The 14,161-nt window shown below is 37.3% G+C and overlaps 1 protein-coding gene across 1 annotated transcript in view; it reads right to left on the reverse strand.

Annotated features, from left to right (window-relative positions):
• col6a3 (collagen, type VI, alpha 3) overlaps window positions 1-13,767 on the reverse strand; it is a 97,956-nt gene extending 84,189 nt beyond the window's left edge. Inside the window, exons 1-2 of the mRNA XM_072397670.1 lie at window positions 13,534-13,767; window positions 712-820 (exon numbers count right to left, since the gene is read on the reverse strand). Coding sequence (XP_072253771.1) covers window positions 712-799 — 88 coding nt within the window. The 5' untranslated portion in view covers window positions 800-820; window positions 13,534-13,767. The remainder of the gene's footprint in view (window positions 1-711; window positions 821-13,533) is intronic.
• Between the last annotated feature and the right edge of the window lie 394 nt (window positions 13,768-14,161).

Consider the following 14,161-nt stretch of genomic DNA (forward strand, 5'->3'; position numbering starts at 1 on the left):
TTTTGGTCTGTGGGAGGGAGTACTCAGCGAGAACCCGCATATATATGGGGAGAACATGCAAACTCCATACAGAAAGGCCCCAGCCAGGATGCTAACCAGGAACCTTTTTGCTGTGATGTGATGACTATGATCTGTAACATGTAAGAAATATGAATGGAATATTCTACAGGCAACTCATGTACACTCCACAATAAGAAAATTATTTTATGTAGAGTTGGAAAAATTGCTATGCATGTGAGTACAATGTTTCTTAATCTTTATTGTGTTGTATGAGTTTGATTTTCCATTTTGAATGCAGAAACATGCTCTGTTTTTCTGAGTTCATGTGGATATTTCCATTACAGAAATTCAACGATTACAGTCTGAATGGGTGAATGTGGCATGTAGTGTTAGAAGTGCTTTGAGTGGTCAGTTAGACTAGAAAAGCCTGAGACAAGTACAGTCCATTTACATCAAATTCAAAATGAGGTTATTTGTTTTCAAAAGATCAATATATGTCTCAGTTTTGGTATTTGTACATGTTGTTTTTATAATCCATTAATGTAGATGTTACAGATTTGCAAATCATTGCCATCTGTTTATATGAACGGTTTTATGCAGATCCCAACTTTTTTGAAAGCAGAGTTGTAGTTGCCAATGAAATAACTTGCTGAAAACTGGAAAAAAAATGACAAACAGAGAGATTACTGAGATTATACTAATTTAGCCTACCTTCCTGAGCATCAAGATGAGAGAGGAGTCCTGCAAACAGGACACCCAGAAGGGCACATAGCGGTAAAAACCGATGCCTCCTCATCATTAGATGAAACAAAGAGGAGACCTGTAAAACCATAGACAATATAATATTAGCCTTAAAGCAAAAATACCAGTCACATCCTGATACCAATACTTTGATTGACAGTGTGCCTGTTTTATGTCTGACACACCAAGCAAGCAAGGAAAAAAATCTGTCACACTGTATGGCAAGATGTTAGTTCCTACTGATTCTTCTTGTGCAGCCTCAGAACATTTCAGTTGCTCAAAGCTATAATAAGCACTTTTCATCATCAAGATTTTGTATTAGCAGCCTGCATGAACATCTATTTATGTTTTCAGTTTTGTCAGTGTTTCCTCCCTTGGCACATGCAGTAATGTCACAGGGAACAAAAGAGATGTCATACACTGTTTGTTGAGACATCTGCTGAATTAGCATATAATAAAGGACTTACATTATGACACATAAGAATTTCTGCTTTTATACATGAGTCATTTTATGAAGTTTTTAAATAATTTTTAAAGTTTTAAAGATAACCATCCAGTGCAAAGCAAATCCCAACCGAGGACTTTCAGAACTGGTACTTCATGAAGATACAAATCCCAGAACACACATGCACACATCCATAGCATATTACATTTAAAAGTATCCTGTGGTTAAAATATGCTTTACAGAATCTAAAACATTTTAATTGTAGTTCTACTCTGTCACCCTGTCACCTCTGATAGAGTCTGACTAGTGGTTTCCTACTATGTAGCTTATTGTTAGCTTTGATATTAGCTGTAATGTTACATCCTAACATAAACATAGTACCGTTAATATTTTAGTACTGAATTCATCGGACACATGATTCTTTTCTGTTTTCAGGGATTCTAATAAGAGACTATGAATACAAACAGAAAAGCATCCTCAATTGGAAGACATGAACTGTAACTAATATATTTTTTTTACTATTAAGCTAGTGATGGGGAAAATAAGTGAAGCAGAAGAATTTCTTTATCAACCCATGTGTCTGCAGGCAGAAACACAATAATAGCTCAGCAGTCATGGCAGCTCAAACAGAAGCCATCAGAAATGTGTAATTCTGGATTTTTGTTTGCTTATATATAGCATGCTAGAACTTTGTGTTTTCCACAAAAAAAAAAGACTAATACCCACTAGATATGAGTTGAGTCATTGCTCAACCTACTCACCAATATCTTCAGTGGGGTTGTGTATGAGCGCCTACTAGACAGCACATTAAGATTCTTTACCTATTTATAGGTTAGCTGAGTGCAAGCTGTGGTGTTGGCCTATTTTTGCTGTTTGGACTGTAAACAAACTCACTCCAACACATGTTTTGGAGAATAAGCTGCCCGAAACTGGTCACTGAGTACTAAGTTTCTAAGTCTAAGTCACACAAACTTAAAACTAAAGGCAAAATAGATCATGCAACCAATCATTCATTGTATGACAATTCATTATCTTCTGTTGATTCAATAATGAATTGTAGACACATGGCTTTTGTATTTAATGCAACTTTGCAGACACTCAGTCATGTTGTTTATATATTGTTGTGTTCACCGCTTACGCACTGTGAACACTGTGGATAAATGTTAAACCTGGAACATCCAAACAGGTAGAAAATAACAGCACATTTTTTGGCAAGCACTTAAAAGCAATTGGAAGCTACTAAACAACAACTAAATGGGTTACAGCAAAGCTGTGTTATGTCATACAAACTGTCAGAGCCAGTTATTAAGCCTTTCCACAGTGTGCAAAAAGAGGACCATGGCATCCATGAATGTTTTCATTGAACATAAAATTATTTTAAATATACACAGTTTATTTCAATCAAAAGAGAAAGTTAAAAACAAGAGATTTCATTGCTGTCACCATCCAGATACAAGAACTAAGTCACAAAGTTTCTACATTTCAAGGAACTCTAGGTGTCTTTGTATACAAATGTTTGTGTTATCCATGCTCATGTGATTTCAGGTCACTCAAAAGCCATGGCTCTAAAGTTTGCCAGGTTTGGCCAATGTCACAACTATTTGGCTTGCTCTCAACACCACAGTGGAAAACATCATAGCACAGTGGAGTCCTGTTTTCTTTGATACAAGCAGTCAAAACAATGGCAGCATGGGGAATTATCTAAGAGGAAAGATTTCTTGGACAAATGCCATAACCAACAGCTGGATTTGGCCAGAATGCTTGATACCCTTTGTGAACAGTGATCAGTGCATCAAGTAAATGCTCATCCTCTCCTGTCACTTAGGTCATAGCTTCAGAACTGGCATTCCAACAAGTTTTGATTCCCAATGGGATGAACATTTTTAAACACGTAATAACAGTTTTATTTGCAATAGAATAACACTGCTCATTGCCCATTTCATGTAAGTGTTCCCAGGTTGTATTTATATGATATACACTCTATCTTCTTTCATAAAATTTTCCAAAATCCAAAGTATTTTTATTTTATTCAAGCAAATGGTTCGTTATGAAGATAGTGGACACACTATCTAGCTACAAATACCAAGTTACATACCTGAGACAAACTACTAATATAAAGTGTGTTTGTGTGCTAAAAATGGAGTCAACTGTTTTTCTCTGCAATTAGGAGATTCTCACGAAATTGCATTTTGACATGATTTTATAGACTAAACTATTAAAACAATAACACTTTTGTATTATATATCAAACTATGGTATGTACTAATTGTAGGACTACTGTTGTCATTGCATTTGATGTATTACTCTATATTTTATGACAACATTTCAACCTTAAAGTTCATGACAGTAACGTGTCCGGGCTTTTATTTTTTATACCCAAAATTATCATAATACATCCCCATAATTTGATATATATATCAATAGAAAAAATGATTGGGGTTATACCCTTTAACTAGCACTGTTACCATTTTGGGCCAACTATTTGTGAATAATTATTTTCTGGGCCAAATACAAGTGTCCGGAGCATGAACAGTTAATTTCCATAACAATGATATTTGGCTCTGTTAAAATCCCTGTGTTCCAATAAATAAAGTTTATCCCATGATGCCTTGTGTGGAAGAGAAGTTGCAAAATGGCTACCAGGTAAGATCTTTCAAGTTCTTCCAGTAGATTTGTTAAAAATTGTAATTATATACACCCCTTGGCACACTACAACTGTTCATTACCATAACAGGGTATATTTAAAATAGTTTTGTAGATAATTATTTTGTATTCTGTGGAAAAGTAACTTTTCTAGAGCCAAACTGTTAGTGAAAATATTTCTGCCCCATCATGCTAGCTATGCTAATTATTGCTAGCAACATGGAACTGACATTCATTACCGTAACGCGCTGCATTCGTTACCATAATATATGCAAGGCTGTTACGGTAATGAAATGAAGTGTTACAGTAATGAATTATATATGTATAATCAGGGCTACAAATTTTGTGGTTCATTTTCTAGGGGTTATACTGTACTGTAGCAGCATTCCTTCTCATATCTACTGACTACCCAGCTAGCTGTAGCCATTTTACCATTTTAGCTAATTTAATATCCATCCATTTTCTATACCGACAGTCCGTTAATCGGGTAGCGGGTGGGCTGGAGCCTATCCCAGCAGTCATCGGGCGAAAGGCGGGGTACACCCTGGACAGGTCGCCAGTCCATCACAGCTAATTTAATATTTTTTCCTTTAAAATTCATACAAATTACAGGGTCCCTTAATTAACATTAGTTAGTACATTATTAAGCATTAATTAACTGTTTACAGATATATTAGCAATTATTGTGTATTACTTAGGAAACACAAGGGACCCTTATTGTAAAGTGTTACCATATTAGAAATATACTTGTATCAAGACCAGCAGTATCCTATAATGTTGTATAACCTTTGTACCTTTGGTTCTGCACCCCCTCTACCAAGATCCTAGGGGACAAAATGTGGTACTTCAAAGAAAACATCCTGGACCTGATCCCTGAGCCTATGCCAACTACATCGTTAGCTAGGCACTTCAGTATTGCCGAAGAGATTTGGGGAAAACATAAATAAGGGAGGGTTGAAAAGTTATTGATTGTTTGATTATTGTATTTCATTGTATTGATTATTATTACATTGTATTGATGGTGATTCTGAGATACATTCTGTTATGTTCTTAATTAATTGAAAATGTTATTGTACATTGTATTGATTGTGGTTACACTAAAACTTATGAATTTCTCTTGATTCATCGTTTTTTTCGAAAGTCAAGCTTAATTTCTCATTACCCAAGACAATCTAGTCATTCAGTACTTCTAATGTAGCCTTACATGATAAACAGTGAATAAGATTGGACCATATAGCCTAATTTGTGAATACTAAAAACATGGCTTCCATGTATGAATGCTGTTTGAGGTCATTACCGTCACAAAACTTTTCATTACCGTAACAGCTTTTAATTACTGTAACACTTGCTGAATATGTAAATATTTGGATGGGAATGAGTGATACCTTCAAATTTTATTTTTGTACAGGAACTATTTGTCAAGTCTTTTCAGATTACTGAATTGACATTTTTTAATTATTTGTGAAATTTACACTACAGGAAAGATTTAGTGTAAAAAATTTGAATTTTGTTACAGTAATGAACATAATAACTAAAATTATTGTATCAATAAAACATTTCTGAATGTTTACACTGTGTGACTATTCTGAACTATTACTAAAACATGCATGAAAAAAATAAAAGGTCTATCTTTCATATATATTCAGTTGTTATCAATTGAAAATGTGTGACGGTAATGAACTTATTTGGTCAACGACTCAATAAAAGATTCCGAAAATGTATTAAAAAACGTGTATTGATCACTCATTTTAATTTAGACCCTGCTTAATACTAATGAGAAAGAAACTAGCAAAATTTAACTAAATTTGTTTTTGCAAAAGTTAGTCAACAGAAAAAAAGTGACAAACTAAACAAGAGGATTAAAGTACTGACCAGTCTGCTGCATACATTGTACACAGCAGTATATTTATTCATTGCTGTTATTCATAGTTGTTCTTTTACATTCACCAAAGACAGACACTGTGGTGTACCTTACAAGCACTCTCATTCACATTTGCAGTTGGACCTCAGATATGTTAAGTAAAGACCACACACTAGCACATGCATACAAAAACATACTCACATAGGCGAGTACTGAAGTCCAGGAACCGATCTGATACCACATAATTTGTTAAACTTTTTATTATGTTTTAATACTGGTTAGCTGTTAGCTCTGACACAGTTCTTCTTCGCCGCTCTTGCCAGGTGCTGCCATCTGTAGCCTGCTGTTTTAGAGGGCCGAAAGAGAATTGATCACCTGACACCTGTTTGACAACGAGCTAGCACTATCATGTCAGCGGTGTGGCAATATTACAAGCTGGATGCTCCCACCAGCAGGTCTGCGACATGCAACATATGTCAAGTTCAAGGGATGGCAGTTTTGCTAATTTCAACACTAGCAACTTAATAAAAGACCTGAAGATATGTCACACTAAAGAGCATGACAAATTTACTAAATCAAAGGGGAAAAGGAAAGACGAGCTACAGCAGCAAACACTGGAAACTGCCTTCCAGCGACGAGATAAATTCCCCAAAGACAGCACAGAAAAACAACAAACATAACAGACAAAATTGTGGAATTTATTTTCCTGGATGACCAACCCATCTGTCGTTGAAAATTTGGGATTTCAATGCATAATGGAGCATTTGGAGCCAATGTACTGTTTACCAGCTCATAAATATATCTCCGAAACTGCACTACCCAAATTATACGAGGCAGTTAGGAATAGGGCTGGGCGATATGGCCTAAAATCAATATCACAATATATTGAGCAGTTCACCTCGATAACGATAAACGGATGATAACTACCATCACCCCTTGCGCAAAAAAAGGTTTGGCGACTAGATGGGGCTGTGGAGAAATTATGCAGCCACAGTTAAATTGATACTAGTATGATTGCCCTGGACCTATTTACTGCAACTATTTCTGACACTTTAAAAAGGACTATAAAACCTACAGTGTCTGAAAATAAATTAAGTTACAAATTAATTAGTTTTAGTTCAGAGTTATTGAACAACTACGCACAACTGAACCAGTTTAAAAGTATAAAATAACCTGCGTATTAAAATACAACCACACGATTGAAGACGCGTTATTCTTGGGAACAAGCTGCTGCTCTTCCTCCTCCTCGAGCAGGTCTACCTCTGCCGCCGGCGCTGCAGCTGCCGCTGTAATATTTGAACTGTTCTCCATTTTGGCACCGTCTCTTCCTCTTCTCGCTAAAGACTGGATGGGGTGGAGTCCCGTGATAGAGCCTTGCGTGGGACTGTTTTCTTCATCACGCTCCCACCCTCTCCTGCTGAATTTCTGACCGTTACACTCTTGCCCGCTCCCGCAATGTGTATGTCCACTCCCGCCCGCTCCTGCAATGTGTATGTCCACTCCCGCCCGCACCCGCAAGACTTTGAGAATTTATGCCCGCACAATAATAGAAATGCATTGATTTTGTGTCTTCTCCTGTCCAGAAAGGAGAAAACACGTCACTTTATACGCTATTAATTAATAGATTCATGGACAACTGAGAAACTTCTCCAAATGTCAGACTTGCCTTGCTTTGTGTTTGTGCTGTAAAACCCTTCTTTGAGTTCCCTTTCCACATCATTTATTGACATCCTGTCACTAGGCTACATCCCGATCCCGCAGTGTTTTTTTTTTCGCCTGCTCCCGCGAGATTTGAGTTGAGTCCTGCGGAACCCAATCCCAATGTAGCCCTCTATCACGTGACTACATACGCTGTACTATGTGTGCTGCGTCTTGAATGGACATGAACACAGCCTACGACACATACAGCCAAAAGACGAAAAACATTTTTCTTTTCTTTTTTTTAAACACTGAATATACCAATGAGCAAAATGAATTCGGTTATAGTTGTAAGTTTCGGTATCGGTAAATTCTCGGTATATCGCCCAGCCCTAGTTAGGAAACACATGTCGTATATGCTTAAAGACGTGCGTGCAGTCAGCTTTACCACGGACATTTGGAGCTCTGACGTGTGCCCCACGTCTTTTTTAAGTTTAACATCACACTGGGTGGACAGAGAGTCAATATTTACCCCTTGAAGTGTGGTGCTACACGCCATGAGTTCCGACGGTCACATTCTGGCAAATTAATTGCAGAAGTAATTGAAGAGATGCTAGTGGGAAATCCCCAAGTCCAACATTGATGTTGTTTTGCGCGACAACGCTAGCAACATGAAGAAAATCAAGGATGAGATTTATGTACCAAGATTGGGATGCTTCGCCCACACTCTCCAGGTGGTGGTGAGGTGTGAGTGATGCACTGGTGAATAGTTGAACATTTCAAACACTCGCCACTAGCTATGTGCCTAGAGGATTTTCAAAATGATCTCCAAATGCCCACCAAACATCTGCACCAAGACATAGCAATGAGGTGGAACAGTACCTACTATATGGCTGAGAGTTTACTGGAGCAGAAACGGTCAATTTCAGCATGTGGAGCTGACAACGACCTGCCAGTGACTCTTACGGCTAACCAGTGGGCTTTACTGGAGAAAATCATCGCTGTTCTGGTACCATTTGAAGGACTGACCAGACAGATGAGCTCCTCCACTTCATCTACACCTGAAGTCATCCCCTCGGTCACAGAACTGAAATGCCTGCTTGCTCGGGAGAACGAGGAGGACACGGGTATAAAAAGATTCAAGACCATCGAGAATGAGCCCTTGTATGCAGACCCTTTTTACATCTTTTAGACCCACGATTCAAAGACGGGTGTGTCGTCTAATATTTTTACTAAATGTCTATATAATAAACAAATTTTTGAAATGGTGTTTTGGATAACGACATATTGCGTTATTATTGATTGATTGTTTGTCTTGTTTGTCTCTGTGTGGCCCTGTGATAGACTGGCGACCTGTCCAGGGTGTACCCCGCCTCTCGTCGATGACCGCTGGGATAGCCTCCAGCCCCCCCGCGACCCGACCGCCAGATTAAGCGGGTATAGAAAATGGATGGATGGACGTTACCATTAAAAGGTACTGTTATTTATTTAAGTTGCTGTTGCACTACTGTTTTTTATACTGTTCTATTGAAATGCTGTTTTCATTTTACAATATTGTGGCAGCACTTTCATTTAAAAAAAAAAAGAGCATTCCTTGATTTATGTATTTAAGTTGCTGTTGCATTACTGTTTTTTTACTGTTCTTTTTAAAAATAAATGGCTTCAATTTGCTATATTCCTTCAATTAGCTGTTTTCATTCATGTTTTACAAAGGGTTTAACCTGAGGCAAGCCTTAGCACAATGATAATCATATCACAGTCATGTAGGCGTAGTATATGCAGGCCCCCCCAGCTCGGCCCCCACCACTGGTGCCCACAGCTGTTATTTCCAACAGCGTCAATGCTGTTGTCTAGGACGCTAAAGGCCTCTGTGTTGGTAAACACCATCTCAACCAGAGGCCCAGGGATGGAGTGAAGAGAGGGACAATCGATGTCCAATTAGAGAAATCTTATCCATATCCTCTGCAAGAACACAGCATCCAGTTCAACTGTAGCTAATCTCAAACATGCAGTACTCAATGTCAGATCTTTAAGTAACAAATCATTCTTGATAAATAGTTTTATTTCCTCTCACAATCTTGATTTTATTTTTTTTACTGAGACATGGCTCGATAAAAACACAACTAATGCAGTCCTGGTTGAGACTAGTCCACCACACTTCAATTTTGTGTCTGAAACACAAGAAAACCAGAGGGGTGGGGGTGTTTGTGCTATGTTCAGGGACAATATACCCACCCACATATTGTTTCTGGATTTTTTTCATCATTTGAGTATGTGCCATTCAAAATGGAGATCTTCCATACTTTATATCACCATTTACAAACCACCACAGAATTGTTTTATAGATGATTTTACTGAATTACTTTAAATTGTGTGCACTGCTTTTGACTGTTTAGTCATAACAGTGGACTTGAATGTGCGATGTAACCCAAGATAAGCAAGCTAAAGAACTCATTGCTGTCCTTGAAATGTTTGGTCTAACTCAGCATGTAAGTGAGCCCACCAACAGCAGAGGGCACACTCTCGGGCTACGGTCACGCTGCAGTTACAAGTGACCTGAATCCAATTTTTTCACTCATATGTGACCCATATTCAATTTGCTTTTGACAGTGTGAACAGCACAAGTTGCATTGAATCTGACATTTTCGAATCAGAATAAGGCCATTTTTAAATGTGGGACTGAATCGGATACGTATCTGATTTTTTTTAATGCAACCGCACCGATTCCGATACTTGTGCTGTGGGTATCGGCCGATACCGAGTACTGATACCTGTATAATCCAAAAAAATATAGGCAAGGCAAGGTAAGGCAAGGCAAGGCAAAAATAATTAATAATTAATTAATTAAATTAAAAGCGAAGAGTGCAGATAAAATACTTTCAGTTGAAAAAATGGTATTGGAACATCTCTACAATAAAATGAAGCCAGCTATATTCCCCTATCACTGGTCACTGAGGACTGACATTTGAAAACATACTGCACATCACCCAACTCTGGATGATACTGTAATGCTAATGAATTGCAATATTTTTCCAGCTTGAAAGATAAATAATGAGTTAATTCTTGCTGTTTTCAATAGACCATAGATGGCAGATGTACTTAGTAAGAAAAAAACAACAACACAAAAAGCCCTATTGTGTGAGTCATTTCCAACAATAAATGGCCTGCTTAGTTTGCTGCTAATTTGTGAACATGGTGGGAAATCTTTATATGCCTATGTATGTATAAAAATAACACGTTAAAGATTTGATTATGTGAAACTGTTACACAAGATAAAATTTTTAAAATGAAATTCGCATTCCAACATTATCCAACAATTTTTTTTCTACTTTGCTAGCAGTTGCGGTTGTGGTTAGGGTAAGGAATTTAGAAAATGACATAATAAGGTTTTGATGAAAATGTGGCTAGGGTTAGTTTAAGGGTTAGATTAAAAAAAGCACTTGGTGAGGCTTAAATATTAATGAACACATAGTCAGAGATTTGTGTTATGCATGCTAATCCCTCCCTCCACAATAGAACAGGCAAATAAGAATTTTACCATCTCACAATTTCTTATTGTGACGTGTTGACAAATCTAATTCACATTTAAATCTGGCTGCCTAAACAGACAAAGCTTAACTTTAGATACATCAGTATGTCAGTGTTCAATATCTCCATACGTCTTGCTATATCATCACATTCCCTTTCCAATGCTTTTGATGCTGTTGATTCGGCCAAAAGAACATATAAAAAGAGAGGAGGGGATGGTATAAAACACAAATCTTTTTTGCAAGAGATCACTATTTTGAGACTTATTACACAATATTGCCCACAGTCCTTGCCATTTTCTACTTCCTCTTCTACTTTCAATTCCTTACTTTTTTAATATACTCTCACCTGTGAGTTGGTATCATTAAGAGTAAAGTAAAAAAAGGTTACAAAATCCATGCTTTGGCTCGTAAAATAAACAACATGATTAGGGATTACACATTGTACTATTCATGGGTCACAACTTCCATGTCATGTCACATGGATGTTACTCTATACAAAACAACAGTCTATGGATACTTTAAAGTCGCCCATTTTGTAACCGTGGATTGTTTTAGAGCTGTGGTCAACAGTTCCTGCTAAGAAAATTAAAAGTGAAAACTAAAAGTGTTACTAAAGGTTTACACACATACTTGTATAAGACAAGAAAATAACTCAATTGTCACTACTGGAATTTGCACAAGATAACATGTATATAATATGAAACTTTAACTTGTCTCAACTGTAACAGCTTCCTTAACACCTCCCACATTGCAAACTAAATCCTTTTTAGAGTAAAAGTTTTACTTATGAAGCTAGGTGGTAAACCACAGGGATGAGGCTCATTTCTACAATGTATGGCAGCTTCTGGTTGTAAGTCCCAACACTGCCCCTTACTGGCATCATACAAAGAAATATCACTTGCATGAACTAACCAAAAGGCTGCAATGATTAGCTGCCTCAACTCAGTCCCCATCTGGAAGGATGGGATATGACATGTGCGGTGCAGATGAGAGGAGGATCAATAATAAAGTTTAAAGAGGGAGGGGAAGACAGATTTAGCAGGCTGTTCTACACAGCTGGTGTTTGTTAGTCCGTCTGGCATCTGACAGATGTGTCTTTAGGTGTAATGGCTCATCGAAGCCTGTTCACATATTAAACTTTATACCTCTGTAGCCTTGGTAAAGAAGAGATGGAGATTATAAAATAATCTGCAGAGACAGCAAATCATTTTGTAAAGTCTGGTTTTTTTGCATCTCTTACATTACTGATGATTGCCTCCTTAAATAGCAAACTTTGTTGTATCTCTTCCAATTTCTAGACATCTGTGCTGCATCTAACAAAAAATGAACAACTGGAGAGCGGAGTAGCCATAAAACACACAAATGCTGATATATGTTGTGTATCTAACAGTCATCTGTTAAGTATCTTCATGTTTCCACAGTCAAAAACATTTTCTAAAGGGGGCTGCAGAACCCTTTACCCTTTTAGAAGTAACGCTGGTTGTGAATTATATGAAAATACTTGAAACACATAAAACCATCTGCCACTCATAAAAGGTTTTCTTTTGTTGTTTTTATTAACAAAGACCAAAATTGTATTATAACAACTCAGTTGATCAACTACAACAGAAATACATGAAAATGCAGTACCTCATAAGAAATATATTGTCATTCAATATATTAATTGTCAGGAAAAAAAACAACCTCACTGCTTGAACAGTCCAATAAGGGAGGTGGAAGACTAATGGTTTACATCTGGTCAAGTAAACCACCTCCATCACCATACATTTAACCTTTTTATTAACTTTAAAAAACTTTTTTTTTCTATAATATTCATTTATTTATTTATTCTTTCTTATAGAAGAAAGCTTTTCCAGTTCTCCCTGTGTATATGGCCAGAAAGATGGAAAAAACTTTCTTCATACATTTCTTCCTGTCCTTTATGTCAGGGAGGGTGTGGTTTTGTGCAACTGTTGCAGTGGAAAAATCTACCCATCCATCTACTCTTTGTTAGAACAAATTTCTGAATTCAACCGAGAAGGCTAAAATCTGATATTGGGAGGTAATTGTTGACAAACAGACATTAGTTTATTTTTTGTGTAATTGTATTTAGCAGATTTAGCTATGCGTTTGTTACATAGAGGTGTTGTTTAATGGAAAGTAAGTACCTCTAAGGTATTACTATGTATGGCAATGTCTTACAAGTTTACAGTTAAAACACTAACATAGTTTAAGGTCTGAGACATAACATCAAAGCAGTTTTACTCAGCACAATCATTTATCATTAGAACTCAAACTGAAAAAAGAAATTAAAATGCCTAACAGAAAAAAAACGTTTCTTTTAGAATTAAAGAGAAAGATTACGCTCTTCTCCATTCACATGCATCATGCACAGCATTGCTGAGGTTTCCTTCAACCTCAGGCACACCTCTTGCCCTTGAAGCACTCTTACCACTAAAGTATAGGTTCAGTCTGACTGCTAAACGTATGCTCTCAGATATTTACAGGGTATATGCCAAAATCTGTGAGCAAAGCTATAATCATCACAGGCGTCATGAGTTTACATGTCATGACTTGAAACTATGCTATGGTCAGTGCTCTATAGAACATACAAAGCAAATTGAGGTCAGTCTTAAAGTTGTTAAATTAGGCAGGCATGCAAGCTTTTTCGAACAACACCATATATTTAAAACTTACCCTGAGCTGAAGTTGTTGTACTCCACTTTAATTGTTTTTGAAGATTAAAATTGTGAGTTATATAAAATGACAGAAAGCTTAACTTTTGGTCATTATTGTCCTGATAAAATCCTTAGGCTGGCTTTTCCTCCACCTCCCTATGAAAGGGAGCTGAACCAGGCAGTAATAAGGACACACTGATAAGAGAGCTACAAAGAGAGAGGTCCTGAATGAAGGGAGAAATGGTTGAGACAGTAGACACAGTCTCAAATCAGAAGAGCTGTGGTACTGAGTTCAAGGTTGGGATGGGACAAACTTCCAAACTGCTGGAGGTTTGCCACCTCTCTTCCTCCTCCCACTCTCCAAATAAAGGAGAAAAAAATTTAAGGGGAAAGGAGAGAACAGGGTAAGGAGAGTGGGGGTTAATGAAATCCAGACACAGCCTGGTTTGGTCTGGATGTGAGCAGTGGGAAGGATGATGTCACGAAGTTAGAGTGGATTTTTCTGTTCTCTTTCTACAGTTTGCCATTTCTCCCTGTTCCTCTGTTGGGCCCTTTTCATGACTCATCTCTGGCCAAGTAAGGCTTTGGATATTAGGATGATTTTTGTGCCTCTTTGTCAGTAGCAATGAACCACTTTTTTTTGTTGG

The sequence above is a fragment of the Leuresthes tenuis genome, unplaced genomic scaffold (genome assembly GCF_036924035.1).
Source record: "Leuresthes tenuis unplaced genomic scaffold, fLeuTen1.0.hap1 SCAF_12, whole genome shotgun sequence".
NCBI classification, from domain to species: domain Eukaryota; kingdom Metazoa; phylum Chordata; class Actinopteri; order Atheriniformes; family Atherinopsidae; genus Leuresthes; species Leuresthes tenuis.